Here is a 23,692-nt window from a genome sequence, read left to right on the forward strand (position 1 = left end):
TAGATTGTCTAGAGCTATTTTTTATTAGATTAAATCTCAGCAAGATGAGGTCAGGCTGGGTCCTTTGCCCTCCATCATTGCCATTTTTTTCTTTTAAGTGAAAATAATTTGGCCCCCAGCTTTTTTATGCCCTTAGCCATGGACATTCCCGTTTCCATCCAGCACATTGACAAGCATCATCCCTAATTCCACCTCCACCTCAAGAAAACAGTTCTGTTTGGTTAATAGGAGAGAAAAAGGTGCCTGTGAAATTAGGTACCCTGGGCATTTAATACTTTGATACATAGTGTGTGCTTTTAAGACCACATTTAGAAAGCATCGATAACTTCACTGTGTGGTTATAACGTTCGGCCATTTGTTTTGGTAAGTAATTAAAGCGCCCTCTCTTTCCTCCTGCCCTAGGCCTCAGAGGTGTTGATCTAGATCAAGGGAGAGCGAGCTCACATGCTGCCGTTAGAGTGAATTTGTTCCCTAACCCATCCTGTGAATATCAATGCTAACAACAGTGTCTTGTGTGTGTGTGTGTGTGTGTGTGTGTTTTCTTTTTTTTTTCCTTTCCTTTTCTATCCTTTATTATTTTCTTTCTTTCTTTCTTTCTTTCTTTTTTTTAAATCAATGTGCTTTTTCCTTGTGAATAATTATATGTCTAGAAACAGCCATGGAGTGATTTTGCTGTTCTGAATGGGGGAAAGATTAATAGTGACATTTGGAAGGCAAGTATATTGTCAGATTTTAGCTTATTTAATATTTTGTCCTTTTTGCATGGCTGTGGCTGCATCTTCTTTGTGAATATCATGCATTCTGCAGGGACGGAGTGATGGGGCTTCTGGCTAGGGCTGTGGGACTCACACGTGTCGCCTTTTTTGATGTCTCCCATTGTGAATGACTTCAGGCTGATTGCCCCAGGTTCCTGTTGTCTTGTAAGAAGCGGCACTTGCACCAAACCGGCATCAGCAGCCCATGCATGCCTTTTTCTGCCTAAGCTCACATACACTCTCTGCCTCGTGCTGGGAGGACTTCTCTCCCCTTTGATATTTGAGGCCATGTAGTGGGTCATTCCCCTTTCTACATTAACAGGGATCTCTTTTCCTCTAGGATTTGCATGCAGCCACAGTCAACCCGGACCCCAGTTTAAAAGAGTTTGAAGGAGCCACACTGCGCTATGCATCCTTGAAACTCAGGTAGGGCATTCAGAGCACCTGCCGTAACGAGTGGCTTTGTGCAGCTAGAGGTTGCAATTGAGTTCTAAGTCCAATTTTCTGTTTTTCTTTCTAGAAATGCCCCACACGCTGACGATGATGATTCTTGTAGTATCAACAGTGACCCAGAAGCTAAGGTTTGTAATAAAGTGCTTTCAGCGACCAGGTTAATATTCTTGCATCAAAATAATGACTTTGGATAACGGCCCAGTTTTTTACAAACCATCAACCCAGAGCCACTTAATAAGGAATTAGTCCTCAGTCCTCTCTCTTTCCTAATCTCCCCAACAATTAAAGTAAACCCCTCGGCCAAGTTAGGTTTGCGAGGATTTCTGTAATCATCACGACTCTGCTTGTATCTCACTACCTCAGTTCTTTGTGCATCGCAATAAGTTAAAATTATCGTTCGAACAGGTGGGCTTCAGAAGCCTTTGAAGATAAGCCAGGCTCTGCCTTGCAGTGCCATGGGAGGGGCGGTGAACAGGTGCCACAGACCCCTCACACCCACCTCCTCCAGGGCAGCCTCGCACCTGTGCAAAGCGAAAGTTCTTCCTCATTCCTGTCCTAAACACGGGCCTGTTTCATGGTGGGGAACCAGCAGGACCAGCTGACGGGTATGCGACCAGTACAGTTGCACAGGGCCCTGAGCGGAGAATCGGGGCCCCGTGTTTTTCTGTGCAGTTGCTCTCTTGATGTTCTGCATACTTTTATCTTTGACTCTGTGCTCTGTAGATGAAGTGCAGTGGGGCAACGGAGTGTGCCCCGGGGGGTTGGAGCCTTGGCTTACGCACAGTCCTGCCACCTCCCTACCTGTGCAGTGTTTCTCAGCTGCTTGGCACCTCAGGCCCTGCCACCCTCCCCATCCCTGCCCCCGACCCAGCAGTTACTGTTGCCTTCCACCCCTGTAGGGGGCTAGGTGTGAGCCTGGGGAGAGTTGATGCCAGGTACACAAACTCCATGGTGTCCCAGGAGGGGACAAAGTAGTGGCCTGCCCAGCTCAGGCGGACAGCACAACAGTGAGTTCGCGGGTGACTCAGTGAGGCCCCGCCCACTCCCAATCCAGGTACCTAGCGTGTCCCGGCACAGGTGTTGCAAACAGAGGGTCATCCATTTGCTGTGGGCTGGGGTGGTGAGTCCACGGGAAAGGGGGATTCTTGGCTCAGTTTCCCCACCCCTGGCCAGGACGTGGTGCATCGGTCTAGCAGCTGATGGTCTGTAGCGGTGGGCAGCCTGTGATGGTCTGCACTCACCCTGTAAGTATCCCCTTGCCCGAGAGAGGGTGACATTAAATGACAAGCAAAAAACACCGTTAGGAGTTGAGAGAGAGAATGCAGAAGAAAGGATAAAGCTTCATGTCTTAATACTTTTTACAGCTTTTCCCCCCCTGCTTTTTGAACATGGGGCCATGTGTTTTCATTTTGCATATTTCATTTTCATTTGCAAATTATGTAGCTGAACCTAGATATTTTTCTGAATCCCAAAGTAGATATTTGTCTACGGATAAAACAGCAGATAGGTTCCTGTAGCAGTAGTTAAGTGGGGAACACCGTGCAGGTTCAAAACCTTGGCTCCCTGGCCGGAAGCTGCCACATTGCCATTGGTTCTGTAAGAATCCCAGGGCCTCTCCGTTGCTCCTAGTTTGCTCAACTTCCTTCTAAGCACAGCCTGATCAGGTTAAGGCTGCTCCAGAGCCAGCAGTGCTCTGAACAAGTTCTTGGTTGGCCTCTGACACCCTGGCCTTTAAAGATAAATCTTATGGCAAGGAAGGGAAGGGACCTAGTAAAACAGGAAGGCAGGCTGTGAATAATTTGCTTTGCTACCAAGTGTTTTATAAGGGCTATCAGCAAAGACTGGAGGAGGAAGGGCAAGCAGCAGCAATATTTTTCTCCACCCGGAAGGGCTGGGCCAGTGATGTCTGTAAAGCTGAGTGTGAAATTGACAAGAGTGGGCCAGAAGGGTGATGCATGGAACGGAGATTGAATGGGTAGCAGGAATTGGAGGTAATTGAGCTATTACCTAAGAGGGTGCTTTCTCTTTTTCCCTCTCAGTTGTATTGCTTACTGAATTCTTGATCTACCACTGTTCTATTCCCAACGTGTCTATTCTAGCACCTATTAGGAATTTGTTTATGTTAATAAGGAGGCTCAGCTTCCTTAGAAGTAACTAAAGTTGTACTTAGTTCTAAACAAAAGAGCATGTGTATTGTATTATTTATTGTTTATCCTTCTTTGTTCTATAAAAGATCTGAGGAGACTTATGAAAGCACTTACAAGCCACAGAAAACATAAGGGAAGAATCAGTGCATCTGTCTGTACTGGGACAGTACATGGAGTTAGGACAGATCAGACTGGGGAGAAGGAAAAAGCATAGGACTTTTTTTCAGAGCATAGGACTTGGCATAGTTAAGAAAATTGACCTTTGGGTCCATTTTTGTACCTCCAGGTGATTATTTATACTGAGGACTCTTATGGTAAATGGCATGAATTCCTGTAAGGGCATCTCAGAATCTTGAAAAAACCTCTGCAAACTACACGTGCTTCTAACTGCCCCCATCCCACCCTAGATTCTGAAGGTGCCCCGTGCTATAGAAAGTCACTGTCACTCTTGAGGACCCTAAGTCTGTTGGGAGGGGAGAAGGGTCTCAGAACCCTGCTTTCTATGAATCACACTGTGCATGAGGTAAAAGCATCTCAGTTCCTTATGGAATATAATGGTTTTTCTAGTGCTCTGTTATAAAATAATTGTAATAATGAATATTTATTGAGTGCTAACTTTTTGCCCGGCTTAGTCCTAAAGATTTCATTGCTGTTGACTCTCATCCTCACAGAAATTCAAGGGGCTGACTGTCATTATTGCAGATGAGGAAAATGAGGCATAGAAGGTTGAACAGCTACTTAACTAGTAGAGTCAGGATTTGAATCCAGGCCATTTGGCTCCAGAGCCCTTGCTCACTAGACTGTCCAAAGAAAGGTCTCCCTTGGAGCTTCATTCAGGGGCCACCATCGATCAATGTGATCAGCGTGCTCAACAATACTCCAAATTTATGTAAAGACACATAGAAGTTTGGATTTTGCTCATTGGAAGCAAAGGACAAACCCATTTCAAGTACATTGGTGGAGGATTATGACAGCGTGGACCAGCTTCCCGGTCTGACTTGAGGCAGAGATGAACCCTAGACTCTAGAAGTGGAATGGATGGGCTGCAGGTTTTTTCAGACCATCCCTCAGTGGTATAAGTTCAACCAGGCTTATGATAAAAGTTGGACCAGAACAGGAGGAAGCGGGGGCTGGAGTGGAGCTCATCTGTGTGTCTGGCGATTGGCCGAGCTGCCCACTTGAGATACCCCACACAGATGGCATCCCTTTGGGGAAATTGAGTCTCGCTGTCCTTCTCTGGAGGCAAGTCTCTCCACCTCCTGATGGAAGTGGGTCAGGGGAAACCCTGCAGGGAAGGCTAAGGTGATCCTTCAATGCTGTTTCCAACAGTACTAAACGAAATTGTTTTTTACAAATTTGGAACAAGTCCATTGGTTTAGAGCTGACTTTGATGAGGCCACTTTGGAGGTATTCCCCATCGCCACCACCCTCTGGCCTCTCCCATCTGCCCCCCTTAGTCACTCCTCGCCTGTTCAATGCTGCCTGGGGCACCTAAGCAGGCAGAAGTGACAAGATCTAGGTTCCCAGATGTTCAAGCTTTCGATAGATCTAAAGATATCTAAAGGGTGTCTTTAGTTAACCCTTTCCATTCTTTCAATTTGTGAAGGACTCAGGAACTGAGTGCCCCGCAAAGAAGCAGAAGGTATCCTTTCTTTAGGAAACAAAAATATTTAATTTCATGTACGATGGAATTCCAAATATAGTCCCTGAGGAATGATTACTAAAAAGATTATTATAGAAAATGTCTTCCTTACTCCCTCAATGAAACTTAGATGCTGGAAAAATAAAAGTCATTTTTAGACTATCAGGATATGACTCCTTCAGAATTCTCCCCAGCCACTCTGAGTCAGAGCATCTTGATATTGATAATCTGTTGTTCAGTGAAACATCTAAGTAGCAACATAAATGAACTCTTCCCCCCATGCCACCCCACTCCTGCAAAGGCAAAGTATTTTTATAACTCTGACAGTGTTTTATGAGCCTACCTAACTTTATATACAGTAAATATTTTTTTAGTTGATTGCAGTATGTGCATGAGTTTGTATATAATTCTGAGCTCTTTAACTTCTATTTTAAAATAATTATAGATTTACAGAAAAGTCACAAAGATATTGAGTTCCCATATACATTTCCCTAATAGTAACATCTTCATAATCACGGACAATCATCCAAACTAAAAAATTAACATTGATACCATATTATTAACTAAAATAGGCTTTATTCACTCACATTTTCCCATTTTTTCCACTAATATCCTTTTCAGGACCTAATCTAGGATACTACATTGCATGTACTGAGCTCTTAAAAGACTACTTCACGTATTCCTTTCCACAATTCTCAGATTTATCATTCTTAATTCCATTATAATATTCCATTTAATTAATAGCACCATAATCTGTCTAGGCACCCAGTGGCCATAAGGAACAATTTCCAGTACTACAGGGCAGAGCTACAACTTCATAAAAATAGGTGGCTTTTTTTCTTTTAAATCATTGCTTTGGTACAGGTTGCTAAAACGGTATTACCGTGTCAAAGGCTATGAACTTGTGGCTTCTGTCATTTATTGCAAAACTGCTTTTCAGAAAAGGCTACAGCGGCATATAATTCCATCTGTAATACCCTAGAAGACACCTTTATCCACTGCCCATTATTCTTTAGGCTTTGTCATTTTTACTTATTTACCTTATTTTATTGCATGTGAGCTACTACCTCCTACTTTAAAATTCCCCCCTCTTAAATTATCATCAACATAGGACATTTGTTTTGGTAGGTACAAAACCCTATGTTTATTATGAAACTCCGTGTTTCTGTCCTTTCTTGGCTGTCTTTTGCCCTTATTTTTCTATGCATTTTTTAAATAAAAATTTTATTTTGGAATAATTTTGGATTTACAGAAAAGTGACAAAGATAGTACAGAGAGTTCCTGTATACCCATCACCCAGCTTCCCCCAAGGTCCTATCTTACATAACCATAGTACACTTGTCAAAGCTAAAAATGAATAGGGATACGAAACTATTAACTAAACACTTTATTCTGATTTTACCAGTCGTTCTTCTAGGTCCTTTTTCAGTTCCAGGATCTAACTCAGGACAGTACGTGGTGTTTAGTCCCTCTGCATTTTTAAATTCAAAACTTTGTTATTGTAATCTTAAAGATTTTTTCTAATTATTTTTTTTCCTCTATTTTGCGTCACTTCTCCATGTGAAATGTTTTTAAATGTCTGCGTGTACAAGCTTTTTGTAGATAGTTGCCTCTTGTGCCTCATTTATCAAGAAGGCAATTTCTAGTCACGTCTGAGCGGCCAGGTAGCTTGCACTTCTGAATCCCCACGATTCTGCACTCTGCCCCCGGGCTCATCCTACTACCTTAGAACCCTAATTTAGCCCTTTAAAACGTTCCTTTTCTCATGGCATGTGGCTTATTGCTGGCCAAATGCTTGACTAGAATGATTAACCCTAAAATAAAAGCCAGTTTTAATTAAATTGTAGAAAACTGAATGCTTTGAAAAATATGTACGAATACCTTAGAGTGCTTTCCTCTCCTTTGTGTTCGCTATGCTCAGACTTCTGTAAAGGAAGTGTTCTGCCATCTTGTGGACAGTATTAAAATTACGTCCCTAAAGAAATCAGCATTTCATTTGAAATCATTGAATTGCTTAAAGCTAGAAGTGACATTAAAGGTGATCGAATGGTCCTCCTTTACAGGTGAAAAAGTGAATCCCAGAAAATTTGTGTGCATAACTTTCCTAGGGTCCCACAATTAGTGGTGGAGATGGCACTCAAAGGTGGGTCTCCTGGGCCTCTGACCAGGAGTCAAGAGTATATAACAAATCATTTTCAGGATATTTGTGAGGAGAAGTAATTAGAACTGCTTTCAGAACACTGTTCTTCGGTATCCACAACAAGGGAACTGGGTAAGGAGGATTATTTTTTCCCAAGCATTAAATTCTCTGGGTTTCAACTTCCTCGGCTGTAAGATGAATGTGTTATCATCTCAGAAGTCACTTCTGGTTCTGAGAAATTTTCAGATCTGAAATGAAGTGAGCAGTCCTGATCTATGGCGTCTGGAGATTAAATAGTTCAGTCTGGTCTATCTCCAGATCTGGAGAAGGAAAGAAAGAGTAGTTTGAGCCCAGGGCTGGAGAGAGGGAGCTGTCTCCCTTTTCTGAACACATGCTCTGCCCGCGCCCTGCACTATGCTAGGCACCTACATGCAATTTTCCTGCAAGCGCAAGGCACCGTGGTTGTTTCCCCCATGTTACAGATAAGAAACTGGTGCTTTGAACAGGTTAAATAATTAATTTTATCACACAGCCAGTAACTGGTAGAACTGGGACTCAAACCTAGTGGCATTTGACTCCAAGGTCTAAGGCAGCGTCGTGCCCACCCACTCCCAGGGATCGTTTCCCTAAGCTTTATGGTCGCTGGCTGCCTGGGTGTCTGAGGTGGAGGTAGCAGGGATGTCAGAGGTAGGCGGAGGGTGGTGGGGGGGACTGGAGAGTCATTGCTTGAGGACAGACTCCCCCTTCCTTTCCAGCGCTCCCAGATGGTCCAGTCCTTGGCAGTGCCTTCAGACTTTCCAATGCCCATATTGACAGATCTAGATTCAGTTGTTCTGGGGCCGGACAAGGTACTGCAATTCTGCTAAGCTCTCGGGCGCTGCTTATGCTGCTGGCCTATACACAACACGTCAAGCAGCAACAGTAAAAAGTTTGAAACCAGATAAATAAGGTGTCATTTCTGTGCATCCTCTACAGTCTTCCTACACAGTACCTCCCAGTTCTGTCATGGCCACCTGCAGCCAGTTCCCAGCTGCTCCGGGATGTCTTTCCCAGGCACTGGTTTTTATGAAAGCTTTGCCTGTCTCTGTCCTCTTTTGTTATAACCTGCCCCAGATGGAGAGAAAAGAGAAAGAGGTGATACACATCAGTTGGTCAGTAGGTTTGACAGAGGAACGTCCTGAAGTGAACAGTGAATGAACACGAGATTCTAATATTCATCTGTAAGCTTTATTTATCCGTGCCCTCCCTTGGTTCCTATTCGCATAGATTTTCCTGAAATATTTATATTAGTGGCTACTGACTAGGTTAGTACTAATACATAAAACAGGAAGGGGTAGGGAGTATCTTTTCTCATTCAGATTTATTTCTGGTCTATGTAGCAAATTCGTTATCAGTACTTAGCATTTGTGTGGGGTTTTTATGTTTGCATGTAGTTCTTAGAATTGATTTTTGTTCATGTGGCACGGGTTATTGTCTTTAAGAAATCCTGATCTGTATGAGAAGTTTGGGTTTGATTTCTGTTGTTGATTCATTAATTGAGTCAAAAACATTTATTGAATGCTTAATGTTAAAGGAAAGCTGTGTGTTACAGTGGCTAAGAGCATGGACTCCAGGCCCCGACTGCCTTGATTCAAAGCCAGCCTCTGCTACTTACTTAGCTGGGTGACCTTGGGCAAGTTACTTAGCCTCTCTGTACCTCAGTTTCCTCATCTAGAGAGTGGGCGTAATAATAGTACCTATCCCACAAGGCTATAGTAAACATTAAGTGAATTGATATAAACATAAGATCTATGTCAAGTGCTTAGAACCACCTCTGTCATACTTTATGCATTAGACGTTATGACTCTTCTCTTACAAGGAGGAACGGGTATGTCCCCTGCCTTCATGGGGCAGACAACAAACAGGGAAATTCAGTGCATTGTGCTAAGTGCTGAGCTGTCATGTCATGGATGCTGAGCTGGGGACATCTATCCTGGCTGGGAGTAAGGGGTGGCATATGGTTTTCCAGAAGGAGATGATGCCTAAACTAATGAGTGTACTTGCATTGCAGCGGGATTTAGTGATTCTCTCCCAAAATGTAAATGTAAGTGCTCAAGATTAAAAAATAATTTTATATGTAATTTTGCGTTCATTTTCAGCAAATGCTTTTAGGAACAGATCTATTAAGATGAGGCCCACCCATATTTGTCCAATACTGCAGATAACATCGTTTCTGTCATCTGTTAATGTGTACGCATGTTACAAACTATGCCCAAACTTGGTGGCTTAAAACAACAATTGATTTTCCTCCTGAAATAAATTTTGTGGGTTCAGGAATTTGGGAAGGGCTCAGTGGCGCAGTTCCTTTTTGATCCACATGGGGGCATCTGGAGGCAGGTGGGGCTGGAGAATCCACTTCCAAGATGGCTTCTTCACTCACGTGCTCGGTGGCTCAGTTGTTCCTTGGCCACTGTCTCTCTTCATGTGGCATCTCATCCTCCAGGGCCTCTCCATGTGGCTTGGAGTTCTCACAGTGGTGGTCTCTGGGTAGGCAGGTGTACTTCTTACATGGTGTCTGGCTTCCAAGAAGCAGGAAGCTTCCTGAAGCCACCAGGTGAGACAAGGCTGTTTCAGGAGATGGCACCCCATCACTTCCACCCTGTTCTGTTGATCAGAGCAGTCACAGACAAGACCCAAGGGTCAGCAGTCAAGGGTCAGCAGTCAAGCCCAGACCCACAGACTCTACCTCTTGAGGGAGAGTGTCCGGGTCATGCTGCAGAGAGCATGTAGGGTGCAGGGGAGAGGGTGCTTTATTTCTGCCATCTTTGGGACATACAGTCTGTGACAGATGTTATTCTCACATTTTAGTTATTCAGCGAAAACGCCCTTAGTGAGGGGCATAACTGTCAACACAGTTGAATCAAGAAACCAAGGCACAGAGCCAATGACGAACATACCAAGTCCTGGCAGAATGAGATTTCATCCTCTCATGAACGGCTTTCAGGTTGACATTCACAAAGAGAAAATGAGGACCGTCTCAGTCAAGCCTTAGGAGAGGTGGAAGGAGCACAGAGAGGCAGAGTTATCTGCCCAAGAGTGTATAGCTGATCTGGGAAGAGCACGACTCGATCCAGGCTCCTGACCCTGGTCCAGCGTGGTTTTTCCACTGAGCACGGCGACACTCACTGTCTCTTGGACACTGAGCCATTGGCCTTCGATACTCATTTTGTCTCCGGGCCCAGAGGCCAGCTTTTGTGTTTCTAAAACTGTTTTCCTCCGTTTATTTGCCAACATGACCATGCATAATGCCGTGTTTCTGGCAGAGCCACGGCTCCCTTTCCCTTATTAACTTCTGGTCACTACGCTTGCCTGAATGAGCAGTTGACGAGTTGGCAGCCATGCGAGCCCCCGGGTTTTGAAAGGCACTGTTGAAACGAGCTGCATTGTTATCCACCTGTTGGCAGCTGCTCCCTCTGGTGGGCAGATGCCTAGATGGCTAATTAAGGAGAGGCAGACTTCCTTCTTCCCTTGAAGGAAGGAAGCAGGAAACAGGTGAGGTGATGGGCGGCCCCCAGCAGCAGGGGTGGAGGTGGGCATCCTGAGAGTGCAGGGGCAGCAGATGTGTCAACCTGGCCCCGTGAGATCCTGCCAGAGAATTCTGGGCCGTGGGTATTCTCAGAGCTGGACAGCCTCAGGTAGAAGCAGCAGCAGTGGTACCTTCATCGAGCAGGGCTGGGTCCTCCAGGAAGAGCCATTTGGTCGAGCCCTGGGGGTGTCCCGAAGCTGGCATTCCGAGGCTGCCCAGAAACTTGACAACACATACCAGGCGTCCTCTTCTCTGGGCTGTTGCCTGAGAACTTAATGCCGGTGCCAGTACTGAGGCAGTACCGTGAATATTTCTTATTTATTTGCAGTTCATGAAATTGATAGAGAAATGATGGTTCCTCCTACAGGACTATTAGAATAATTCAGACACTGAGCCATTTTAGCTAAGCCACACTGTCCCCTCACGCCTACGCCTCCCGTTTAAAATCTCATTGAAGTGTGAAGCTGCAACGATCAGAGCCTGAGTTCTTCGTCTGCTCCAGGCTCTGGCACTTCTAAGGAAATGGTTTTCATAGTCAGGTTTGCATATTTTCAGTCTCTAAATTGACAGGAAGTGCGACAGCTCTCAACAGTTGTCTGTAACCAAGCCATCCATCCACTCATTCTACATATATTTATTCAACAACAGTTGCATGCAAGGTGAGATAATCAGTGAGACCGAGGAGAAAGTAATACAGAAGAAAGTAATACAGCAGAGAAAAATGGTAATCCTACTTAAGAATGACAGTTACAATGTTACTGGACTTGAGAAAGAGACAGTTTGAGTCTGTATGTGGAATTTCAGTTGCTTCCTGTCGAGGGAGACACTTGAGATCAGTGCACTGAGCATAATCCATAAATAATTGAAATTGGCAACCTAAGTGTTTATTAACAGATGGATGGATAAAGGAGATGTGGTGTGTATATGCAGGGGAATATTACTCAGCCACAAGAAAGAAAGCTTGCTATTTGTGACAAGCTTTGGACACGAATAGACCTTGAGGGTGTTATACTAAGTGAGATAAGTCAGACAGAGAAAGACAAATACTGTATGATGTCTCTTATAAGTGGAATCTAAAGAAGCCGGACTCTTAGAAGCAGAGTAGAAGGTTACCAGGGGCCGGGAACAGGGGAACTGGGGAGATGTCGTTTAAGGGGACACACCTACAACCAGTAGATAAGTGAGTCCCGGGGATTCAATGCACAGTGTAGTGATTAGTCAACAATACTGTATTGAAAACTTCAAAGTTGCTAAGAGACTAGATCTTGATTGTTCCCACCACAGAAAAGAAACGATAAAAATGAGACATGATAGGGGTGTTAACGAACGCCATGGTGGCGGTCTTACTGAAATATATAAATGTATCAAACCAGCACATTGTACACCTTAAGCTTACACAAATGTTATATATCAGTTATACCTCAGTTTTTAAAAATTAATTTAGAAATAACTCAATTGACGTTAAAAGATCCTCAGACTAAAAATCACTTCATTAAGACTGTGCTTAGCTGATGAACCAACACATTCTTTTTTTTAAATTTATTTTATTTATTTGTTTTTGGCTGTGTTGGGTCTTCGTTGCTGCGCACAGGCTTTCTCTAGTTGCAATGAGCAGGGGCTACTCCACTGCGGTGGCTTCTCCTATTGCGGAGCCTGGGCTCTAGGCACGCAGGCTTCAGTAACTCTGGCACAAGGGCTCAGTAGTTGTGGTTCACGGGCTCTAGAGTGTAGGCTCAGTAGTTGTGGCACACGGGCTTAGTTGCTCCACAGCATGTGGGATCTTCCCGGACCAGGGCTTGAACCTGTGTCCCCTGCCTCGGCAGGTGGATTCTTAACCACTGCGCCACCAGGGAAGCCCGAACCAGCACATTGTTACCCCACATCTCCAGCCAGACAACACTGCAATTCACCTCCTGTGGGCACAGAGCAAAAATGTGTCTCTTTGGATTCCCTTACAGTCTCTCATTCTCTCAGCATACCTGCTGCTCAGGAAGGGGACACAGGTCCACACCCAGGGCCCACTTTTCTGCTCCAGCCACATTCCCAGTGGTAGGTTTGACCAGCAAGTGACCCCTGTCTCTACTGAACCTGGAACGTTTGCCCATGTAAATGACACATGGACCCTAGAAGCAAGAATATATGATTTCTCAAAAAGCCCTTCTCCTGAGAGCCGTGATTTTTTTCAGAGCTGTGAGTTCAGATGAGATCTAGAGCAACCTATTTTATAGAAAATGTCAATTTTCCCTCTTCACCTAATGCTATAGGCCAGTGTCACTTAGCAACTAAAATACTATATGAAGCTCATCTCTCCTTCTTCAGATTCTCTAATACATGTCTGCCCTGTTTTGGTTGAGATCTAGAAACAATAAAATGAATGGATATCCAACGTAGACCTTCATCATTTGGCAACAGTAGAGGGTTGGGCGGAGAAGGAAACTAACGTTGCTCTGATTCCAGCCATGTGCTGGACACCCTACTGGGTGCTTTACTTGCAGCGGGCCATCTGATTCTCGGAACAGCCCTGCAAGGGGGCGGGTGATATTGTTATTCCCACTTTACAGGTGAGGAAATTGAGATTCAGAGAACCCAAGTCACTTTCTTAAAATCACAAATCAGTTGTATGGGCGAACTGAAATTTGAGCCTGAGTGAAGCAGACTCTAAAGCTCGTGTTCTGATAATAAAATACGGTGATGATTGCTGATGTTTATTGAGCATTTAGTATGTTATGGGGCACATACATACCAAGGTGGTTTGGGACCATTATCGGGAAGCTCAGTTTCTGTCTTTCAGGCTTACCTAGCACCTCTGTAAAAGGCAGTAGCAAACACTCCCATGTGACTTCCACTGTCCTGCTTTCCCACAAACCCCAGGAGCTATGTTCTTTTATTTCTCCTATTTTTAGTTGAAGCTGAGGCACAGAATCCTACATGACCTGCCCGCAGTTTCGGAGCTGATAAATGGCAGAGCTGAGATGTGAACCCAGGCAATCTGGCTTCAGCGACCAAGCTTTTAATCTCTGGGCTGTCCTTCCTCTTGTGTAGGTGGGCCTTCCCGTGGTCTTGCAAGCATGCCTTTGGTTTGGTTCTCTGAGTCCCTGTGTGATTGTCGTGTGGGAGTTCTATACCATGAGCTCAAGTTCACCTGAAGATGTGCAACTGTATTAAAGATTGAGAGGAAAAATAAAATATGTTTTTATGTGTGTGTTCCGGTTTTGTGTGTGTGTGTGTGTCTTTTAGTGGATTATCCAAGTACTTGACTCCCGGTGAATGACAAAAGAGGACAAAACAGCTAGAGTCTTTGTCTCTAATGCAGGGCCACGTTCCAAGGGGAAAGGGTATGAAGTAGGAGCTGGAATCCCTGGGTTCTGGGCCCAGTGCTGTCGCGGATGAGCTGTGTGATTTTGTTAACCTCTCTGAACATCACTTTTCTCATCTGTAAAATGGGATGGTACTAATGCATAGTCTGGGAGACGCATAGTATTACTGTGAGGACCAAGTAAGATGTTACACAATAGCAATGTTTTGCTGTACAGCACTAGCTAAACATGATGTATGGGTTTGGTCTTCCAAAAGTTTCTTTAAAAATTCGGATGTAATGGTTCCCAGCAGCCCCGTCAGTCATGGTGATGTACGCGTTTTTGCTGCTCTGTAGGTCCCATCAGCTGGAGGCTGTGTGGGACTGAGCCCAGTCCCAAGTATGCCATCTTTAAGGCCACCCTCCCTCCCTCTCTAATCCATTTAGTTTGGGAATCGTTTTGGCGATCACAGTATTACAATGTGTCATAGCTTAAGTGAAGCGGCATTACTTTCTTTTTTCCAGACCTTAGAAATAAATTAAAATAGGAAACGTCTCGTAACACACTGGTTATTAATGAAAATGCAGATAGTACCAGCTTATATACGTTATACGAGGAGTTTTAATCTAATTTTTGGAACGGAGGCAGTGATGATAGGAATAAGGAATTTCCTTTGTGTCAGTGGGATTGAGTGTTTGGTGCCTCATCTTATAGACAAAACAAACCTTGAAACAGGTTTTCGACTTGTTGCAGTTTGTGCGTGCGTGCGTGCGTGTGATTTCTCACTTTACGTAGAGCATACTGGTCTCCCCTTTTTCTGTATGTTAGGGCACAATTTATGTAAAGCCTTCGTCAATTCAGAATTGCTCGGTGGTTCACCTGGAATAGCAGTGAAGCACTTGAGTTCAGTAACGCAAGCCTTCCCTTCCTAGTGCGCTAGTGCCCGGGTAGAAGCCCAGGCTGGTCTCAGCCTCTAGAGTTCTGGTTGAAAAGCTTTGGGCTTCAGCCACCAGGAGCTTTATACTAGCTTTTAAGAAAAGAAAAGTTACTCCAAAGTTCTAGGTACATATTATTGACATCGAAGTTGCCCCCCCTTTTACAGGAGACTCTAGATTGTTCCTTCCTTAGTTGCTACTCCTCCCCAGCATTTACAGCGACTTCAGAGATTACAAAGACTCCCGAAAAGTGGGGGACTGCAGCAGAATCTGGCCTGCTGCCGTTAACAGCATTAAAGTACTCATATTGTCCACGAGATGAGTTGATAAATAATGTAGCATTTGTAAAACATTTTCCCAAAGATCTTTTTTTCAACTTATTAAAAGTTAACATGGGGGGGAAAAATTGACCCAGGAAGCTGAGAAAGTGGCCAGTGGCCCATAGCGTATTTTGGCATCACGTTACGTACGGAACCTCCCCATTCCTCTAACGTTCTTTGCGGACCTCTCTCTATGAAAGATTCAAGGCCGCAGAGGCGAGCGCACGCCAGAGCTAACTGTGTACTGGCGGGGTTGTGATGTGTGTACTAGGTGAGGCTGGTCCCCGTTCCCACAGAGCAAGCTGTGTGGAGTTAAGGTAATGCGGTCTCGCCAGCCCTAGGGCACTCCACATTGTTAATAAGTGAAGGTATTCTCAAGACAGAAAAATACATTTTATTTTGTGTCCTCTTTTATGTGCTTAAGTGGAACTACCATCTTCTCCTTCAAGACGTAAAGACTCTTCCCAAAGCAGTTTGAAAAATGGGATGGTTGAGGTTCTCATGTATTGTCATGAAGTAAGTTTCACAGAGGTTGTATTTTACATGCAGAATTGTAACCTATGTGCAGAAGAAATCTCGTGTCTCTGGTCAGGTCATCTCTGTTGAAACAGGAACATCAGTGGGGACAGTTAACTTATAGCATCCTACTTTTAAAGCTTTGCCCCAGGAGTGAAGAGTCCACAGCCCCCTTGGTAGAGGGTTTCTTGTTTTAGTATCTCTTTTCCTTAAGAAATTCATCATTACTGCTTTCCAGATCCTCCTTGTCTTTCCAGAGCCCCTACCCCTTGCTCGACGCCCTAGGTAGAAGGATGACTTTGGGTTGCATTTTCCCCACACTTTTTCAACTGCCTCACGATAACACTTCTCATTCTTCTCTGAGAAAATTAATCCAGACTCCCTCCACCTTTCTTTACAATTCACAGGACTCATAGCACTTGGATTCGTTTTGGTGATTTTTCTCAGGATACCCTACATCTTCTCCTTGGAAGAAAAAAAGGAGTCAGCAGATATTAAGTGCTGCTGGTGTGTGTGGCACTTACCTGGGCATTGTGGGAGAAGAAAAACACACACAAGGGCTCCCTGACCTCACGTGGCTCCTGGGAGAGGGGTACGGTGTTGAGAATCAGGACACCCCACTGCTCACCTGTACCGGCCGCTCACAGGCCAGGAGACCCTGGATGAGTCACTTCCCCTGATGGGCCTCATCAGTCAAGCAAAGGGGACAAGCAAAGCTTTGTGTTCAGCTCTGAAAACAAGGCTCAGAGGCTAATGGGGGAGGTGGCATTAATTCAAAGCATTAAGAGGTGAGCTACTGAGTATCTACAGTTAAGAGTCCAGGAAAAGGGGAGATGAATTTGGGAATGAGGCTTCTCCTTGAATTTGGACCAGCAGCCTCTGGCCCAAATCACTAGACCTCCACCCCAGGTCCATTCAGGGGGCAGGGCTGCAGCTGTCCCACAGGCAGCAGTAATGAGCCTCAGGCAACAGCAGGAGCTGCCCTGACCGAGGCTATATACCCTGAGTAATGCGAAGTTCTCTCTCCCTCCCTCTGCCCCTTCCTGCCAGGAACTCCTCTCTGCCCCCGTCTGTAAGTCTCCAGCAAGGCTCGCCTCCACTAACTGCTTACTTCCATCTCGAGGCTTTGTGACAGCACCCAATCTGCAGTCACTTCCCTTGGAATTTTGGGAATCCATTGCCTTGCAGCATTCTCTGGGTCCTTCCTTCTCCATGGTTATTTCGTGTTATCACCAGGGAAGTCTTAGAAGTTTCCGCTTTCTGGAGCTACAGGGTTCCTTAAGGCTCCTTCTTTCCTTGTGTCCACACACACACACACACACACACACACACACACACACACACAGGATAAAACCTGAGTGTACTTGAGACACAGGTGTGTTACCTGCTTGTGAGGAGGGGCCACAAGGAGCCTCTGGTCAATCTGTCTTCAGATGGAATCCTGGATATGTCTGTTCTTCAGATACCTTGTCACCTCTGGGAGTAGGTTTTTAGCCTTTAGTCTATTGCTGGAAATGTCCTCCTTTTTAATAGCTCTGTGAACATGCGTTCCTACCCTACAAACTCAATATAGCTAATTTGAAGCAAAGTCTTTAAAACAACGACTTAAAATACTTCTTTCTTCTTGAATTGCCATAAATGTCTTGGAATAGCGAGTGTTCATACTTACTTCATCTTTGCATTACACAGTGATTCCAGTTGGTCAGGTACCACCTCAGTAAGTGGCGGTGACTAAGGGAACCCTTTAGGGACAGACTTACCTGCCCACTCCACTCCGCACAAGACAGACACTCATTCTTGTTAGCGGCAACTCTGGGCAGTGCTCTCGGGACTCAGGTCTACTCATTTGTGAAATGAGGTGGTCGGGTTCCGGGGTCCCCAGATCCCTTGTGCTCTGGGTCTCTGTGCAGTGGGCAAAGGCTCTTCCCATGTGTGTACCGTGTAGACTTCTAGGAGTCCGCTTCAAGAGCGAGGACCTGGTGAATGTTCCCTTAAGGGGTGCTCAGTCAACAGCTGTGCTTTTAATTCGGGTCTTTGTAGGTCTTCCCACTTTATGAATTTACTGCATTCATCTCAGACACTGTAAAAAGTTGCAGATTTTTCCTTTCTTGGTGAGCAGTGCAGTTTTAAAAAAAAACTTTCTTAAAAGCCAGCAGTAAAAACTACCATCAGTCCCAATAATGACGATGAGTATAGCTTTTACCAGGCACCAAATAACTGCTCAAAGCCTACTTGATGTGTATGAACTCATTTAACCCTCACAGCGATCAGATTCTGTGCTTAGGGGTGGAGGAGACTGCAGACCAAGCCCCAGCCTTCATGTAATTTGTGTCCCAGTGTGGAGAGAGAGAGAAACAGCAAAACACAGAAGTGGAATATACATACATTAGGTGAAAATACATTAGGTGAAGATATGGAGAAAAATAAAGTAGGGAAAAGAGCTAGACAGTGCTGGGAGGGGTTGCAGTTTTAACTAGTCCAGGAAGGCCTCCTGAGAAGGTGACATGAGAAAGATGTGAGGGAGGGAACCAGGGAGATAAGGGGGAGCCCCGGGGGGAGGAGGGATCTGCCTGGAGGCCAGCGACGAGAGCCCAGGGCTCCGTGGTTCCTAGTCCCACCTATACCGGCTATACCCAAATCCAGAAAGCTAAGGTGATCAAGTCCCCCTCCACCACCCTGCGCCCCCCGGCCTTGCTCTAGGAGGAAGGGCAGGTATGGTTGATTCTCACTATTGTAGTGGGTCTGTAAAGCTCTGTAAAGGCACTGCCAACACTGAATTAGCAAACGCTGAAAAGCAGTATTCCTCGGGAAGGTGCAGAGTTAGGTTCCTGCGAGCCTCTGGTCACATTTTTGTCAACCTGTCAATACATAACCTAATTTTATGTGTGTTTCTGTTGAAAGACACCTGGTTTAATACATATTGTTGATTCATTAGCCTTGAGCCCACGGTCAGCAGCACTGACTCACGCCTGAATGAAGTTCATCGAACACATGGATTTTCTCCAGAAAGCACATTACAGCCTTCTCCCGCCAGAACACTAGACAGCACTTCAGTGCTACACTTGGAGGCCGTTTTAAACAGCGAAATCACCAAGAAAAAGCACACGCACATATACAAAAAGGTGCTAAATAGACCACGGAAAGGGCACTCGTTGGCAGTATGAGGGCTGAAACAACAAGACTTGTTCAACCTCAGCTGGGAACATGCAACCCAGATTTTTTGCCAGTCTTTGCATGTCCACGAGTGACCACAGACGTGCCACAAATATTGATGTGGAGGTTGCAGATAAATTTCGGAGAGTAGGTGACTGTGCAAATACGGAATCCGCAAATAATGAGGATCAACTGTATTTGCAGTTGAGCTATTCAGAGGAAGGATTTATTCAAGACCCACGTGGCATGATTCTTAGTGGGGTCATCTATTGGGCACATTTTAGAAGAGGATCAAATTAGTTCTGAATCGCCTCAGAAACAGCAGCGTTTGGCTAAGTGTTATTAAGAATGGTACTCTGTTTATTTGAGTTTTGCATTTTTCCATGTTGCTAATAGACTTATTACTAGCTGAGATTGGATCTGTAACCTCCCAGTCTCCCCAGTGTCCTGGCCTCGACTATGCCCAGGTCTCCAGGTCCCCAGCCCCCAATGCAGAGGGTACAGTCTGTCTCCTGACCTCAGGCTCTCTCTGCTCCTTCCTTTGGATCAGCATCCCCTCTAGAGCTCACATGGCCATCTTGCTTGCCCCAGCGAGATAAAATGGCCAACTTTATGTGCAGAACTTGAGTATTCATTACGGTTTTACTCTGTGCTTTCTCTGCAAATAACATTTCTCAACAGAAATAATATAAATCTGTAGTGTAAATCAGCCATGTGGACCATACAACTTGCCTCTCAGTCTTTTCCAAGACTCCTGTACGAGAAAACTAAAAGACCACTCACACTTCCAGGGCGGAACAATGGTTTCCCAGGAGTGAAGACGTCTGCTGCTTCTCTGCAGGAACAGAAGCGGCTCCAGCCAGCCTCGCTGCTGGGCCTGGACGGGCATGGGCTCTTACTAAAACTGTGAGAGGGTGGGCCGTGAGCTGATGTTACTGCCACAGACTCAGCTTTTGTTGGCATTCAGGTGTCTCCAGCTCAAGAAGTTCCCTTTTGTGTAACTCGTTCGCTGTCCCACCAGGAGAAGTTTCTGTGGTTACTGTCAGATTCTGATTCTCAGCGATGCTGTGTGGTGACTCAGTTCTCCCGGGCCTTGGGCTGCGGCGGGTCAGGATGTCCCGGAGGGGCTGTGATTGGGTGTTTGGCTGGTGGGATTTGATAGGTGCCTTAGTTGGACGTGTCAGGCATCAGGTTTAAGAAATGCCCCTCCTGCGCCTACCCTCCCTCCCTTCGTAAGAGAGCCACCGTTTCCTATCATGTAAGAAATCGTCTTCTGTGGAAGCTTTTGAATTTTTGAACAGTTGAACAAAGTATTGAGTTCTACACTTGTCTGTGTTGCTTGGATGAGTGTAGGAATGGTCCACATTGTACTCCCCAGAGGCTTGCTCCATGTCCAGAGGGACCCATCTGATGAGCCGGTCCTTGTAGCATCTCAGTGGTCTTTAGCTCAGAGTCAGGGTTGGGACGGAGGGACAGCATGACAGTGAGGTGTCTAGATCCCACTGGCACCTAAAGGGGACATTAGCACAAAGCACTGCCAGGGGACTCAACTCCAGGACAGGACTCTTGGTCCAGCCAGGTGCCCAGAGTGTGGATCAGGAACCAACTGGAAGTCCAGAGAGAAGGACTGCAAACACAGGAAGGGCTCAGGCTGTTCCTCAGTGCCTGTGTCCCGGGACCCTTAAATGTGGGCTTCTGTCTGCAGGGCTGTGTCAAGGCCCCACCAGCTAGTGAAGATGGGGCTCCTGATAAGCCGATAAGGCTGGATTGGGCCCCAGGCAGGGATTAGCCTCCAGAAGGACTGGCCCTCCGGTTTCACAGTGGAGGCACGTGATACCTGACTCTAGCTCGCATTACTGGCGACATGGATATTTTTATATGACTTTTATATCACTAGGCATACCCTAGATCAGATTTGTTGATAATTTAGAGCTAATCATAATAATAGCTTACACACTGAACACTTACCATGTACCATTCTAGGCACATTAGATACACCATACTATTTATTTCTCCCAATGTTCCTTAGGACATAAGTACTATCATTGTCTCATCTTACAGATTAGAAAGCTGCATCACTCAGGAATTAAGTGGGCATCTGGGATTCAAACCTGGGTGCTCTGGCTTCATAATCCAGGCTGTATGCATTTGCTATGGTAAAAGTGGCTATGCCAGGCACTCTACCAGTGCTTGGTACACCCCCCTGAGTTCTCACCAGCGTCTGTGGCGTTATCCCTCCAAGGATGCAGAAACTTAGGTCAATTAACTAGCCTAGGGCCCAGCCAGGTTGAGGACTCCCAGTCAGATCCGGTCCACTCTTGCCACCGTACCTCGGTCTGCCTCCAGCTCACGTGTCTTCATTTGACAAATATTTTTGTTTAACTAATTGTATTATTTATTTATTTTTGGCGGCATTGGGTCTTTGTTGCTGCACGCGGGCTTTCTCTAGTTGCGGCGAGCGGGGGCTACTCTTCGTTGCGGTGCACAGGCTTCTCATTGCGGTGGCTTCTCTTGTTGCGGAGCACGGGCTCTAGGTGTGTGGGCTTCAGTAGTTGTGGCTCACAGGCTCTAGAGCACAGGCTCAGTAGTTGTGGCTCACGGGCTTAGTTGCTCCGTGGCACGTGGCATCTTCCCAGACCAGGGCTCAAACCCACGTCCCCTGCATTGGCAGGCGGATTCTTAACCACTGCGCCACCAGGGAAGTCCGACAAATATTTATTGAGCATGTAGCGTGTGCCAGACCCTCTTTTGGGTGGCAGGCATTCAGAGGTCCACAGAACAGGCCTGTTCTCAAGGAGCCTCCTTTGGATTCAGTGCTCCTGTTTATAGAACAGCTAACGTAGAGCAAAGAATGGTGAGAGCAAGACGAGGCCTTGGATCAAGCCGGTCCACAGCTGTGTCGCTTTGCTGAACTTCACTGAGCTGGTTTCCTCTTCTGTAAAATCAAGACAGTAATCCACCTTGAGTACTAAACCTCAGATCAAATTCCAGCTGCTGCGACCTTGGGCAGTTCAGCTCAGCTCTCCAGACTCAGTTTCTCACATGTATAATAAGGAGCTCCTGCTTTGTAGGATTGTGAGAAAATGTTGTGCTACGTGCTGTAAGGCATGAAGCATTGAGAAAATGATCTATAAATGTCAGTGCTGCCTTGCTTTCTCCTCCAGGTCCAAACTCTTAATTTTGTGTACAAAATACTCAGCACAGAGTAAGCACTGGCTAAATGGCATGGCTAGAAAGACGATGACGATTGTACGTGAAGATGTCGGACACGATATATCTGCAGGTTTATGTTTAAATATGCACATAGGTCTCATTTGTTCTGTGACATTATGGAAATACCGGGCTAAGTCTCTTGGTTGAACCCACCTCCACTCAACTTTTCCATTGATAAAAATAGGCCTCATAATGCCGGCCTGGTTCCTGGGCAGGAAATGACTAATACAATCAACTGTTTATGTATTAAATCACAACCCGGAGGCCTGTGTCTTGCACTAGCGATGAGTCTCCGAGCATCCTGGCCATTAAGACGTGGAAGCAGGCTCCCTCTGCTTGCCTCTCTGCTCATCAGCCTGCGGCGGGCTGGTGGTTAAAACTGGAGTGGATTTCCTCCAGAGGATGAATCCTCTTGTTGGCTAGTCTGAGCATCCAGTCAGACTTACATTTCCCTCTGTAAATTAATAAATTGACATTCTGGTGTTTGTTTTTAAATGTATATAAATTCCTCATAATGTGGTGACAGTTCACCCTGCTCGGTAGCAGATGAGCGACCGTCACTGTGGACGTTGCCACGGGACGCTGGCCTTTCTTTAATTGAAGAAAGGCTTTCATGGGAGAGAAAGGGCAGAACCTTGGCTGAGGCGCCCCAGAGGCCTCAGCGCTGCACTGGCTGCCCCTTAGCCCCTCCCACAGGTTGTCCGAGAGTCTAACCGCCCTAGGCCTTCCCAGAACACGGTGTGAGCAGCTGTGCCATGGCCTAGAGGGATGAGAGCACAGGCATCAGGCAGTGGATTACATTTGATTTCCTTTGCCCCCGTGGAGACTCCTTACCTCCAGGGCTCTGTTACCAGGAGTAAGGGGTTGGGAGGGAGAAGGGTGATGGTGCCCCCAGGTGGACAGTGTGCACAAGAGCACCCAGACCACCACTTCAGGGCTAATTAGTGCCTTGTGGTAGGGGCTCTCTTAGACCTCTGAGAAGTCTCAGGGCCAGCCTGGAGCAATAAAGCTAGACCTGGGACGGGTACGGGGGTTGAAGTAATCATTCCCTGCTCAGGGGGAGATTTCCTTCTCCTCAGCCTCTTCCCGCCCTTGAATTCTCTGTGGTCTCTTTTTTTTTTTTTGGTACGCAGGCCTCTCACTGCTGTGGCCTCTCCCGTCGTGGGGCACAGGCTCCGGACACGCAGGCTCAGCGGCCATGGCTCACGGGCCGAGCCGCTCCGCGGCATGTGGGATCCTCCCGGACCGGGACACGAACCTGTGTCCCCTGCATCGGCAGGCGGACTCTCAACCACTGCGCCACCAGGGAAGCCCCTCTCCGGGGCCTCTTTAGAGTGGGACCAGGACTCCTGACCTCTGGTCTCAGCCTGGTCTAGCTGTTGAGAGCTTAAGATTCTGGGGGAGGGCATGTGCACATGTGCACGGTGTGTCAGGTTGAGGGAGGGTTATAGCTCCTCTCTGAGGTCCCTGGGTGTAGAGTGAGGTATGCCTGCCCTCCACCCCCCCTTTAGGAAAACCAGCCATGTTACGGCTCCTAGGAGGCAGCATGGCGTGTTG

The 23,692-nt window shown here is 46.1% G+C and overlaps 1 protein-coding gene across 1 annotated transcript in view; it reads left to right on the plus strand.

Annotated features, from left to right (window-relative positions):
- APBB2 (amyloid beta precursor protein binding family B member 2) overlaps nucleotides 1-23,692 on the plus strand; it is a 224,836-nt gene that overhangs the window by 117,809 nt on the left and 83,335 nt on the right. Inside the window, exons 6-8 of the mRNA XM_065877247.1 lie at nucleotides 651-713; nucleotides 1,096-1,181; nucleotides 1,276-1,336. Of these exons, the coding sequence (XP_065733319.1) occupies nucleotides 651-713; nucleotides 1,096-1,181; nucleotides 1,276-1,336 (210 nt within the window). The remainder of the gene's footprint in view (nucleotides 1-650; nucleotides 714-1,095; nucleotides 1,182-1,275; nucleotides 1,337-23,692) is intronic.

The sequence above is a fragment of the Phocoena phocoena genome, chromosome 5 (genome assembly GCF_963924675.1).
Source record: "Phocoena phocoena chromosome 5, mPhoPho1.1, whole genome shotgun sequence".
Lineage (NCBI taxonomy): Eukaryota > Metazoa > Chordata > Mammalia > Artiodactyla > Phocoenidae > Phocoena > Phocoena phocoena.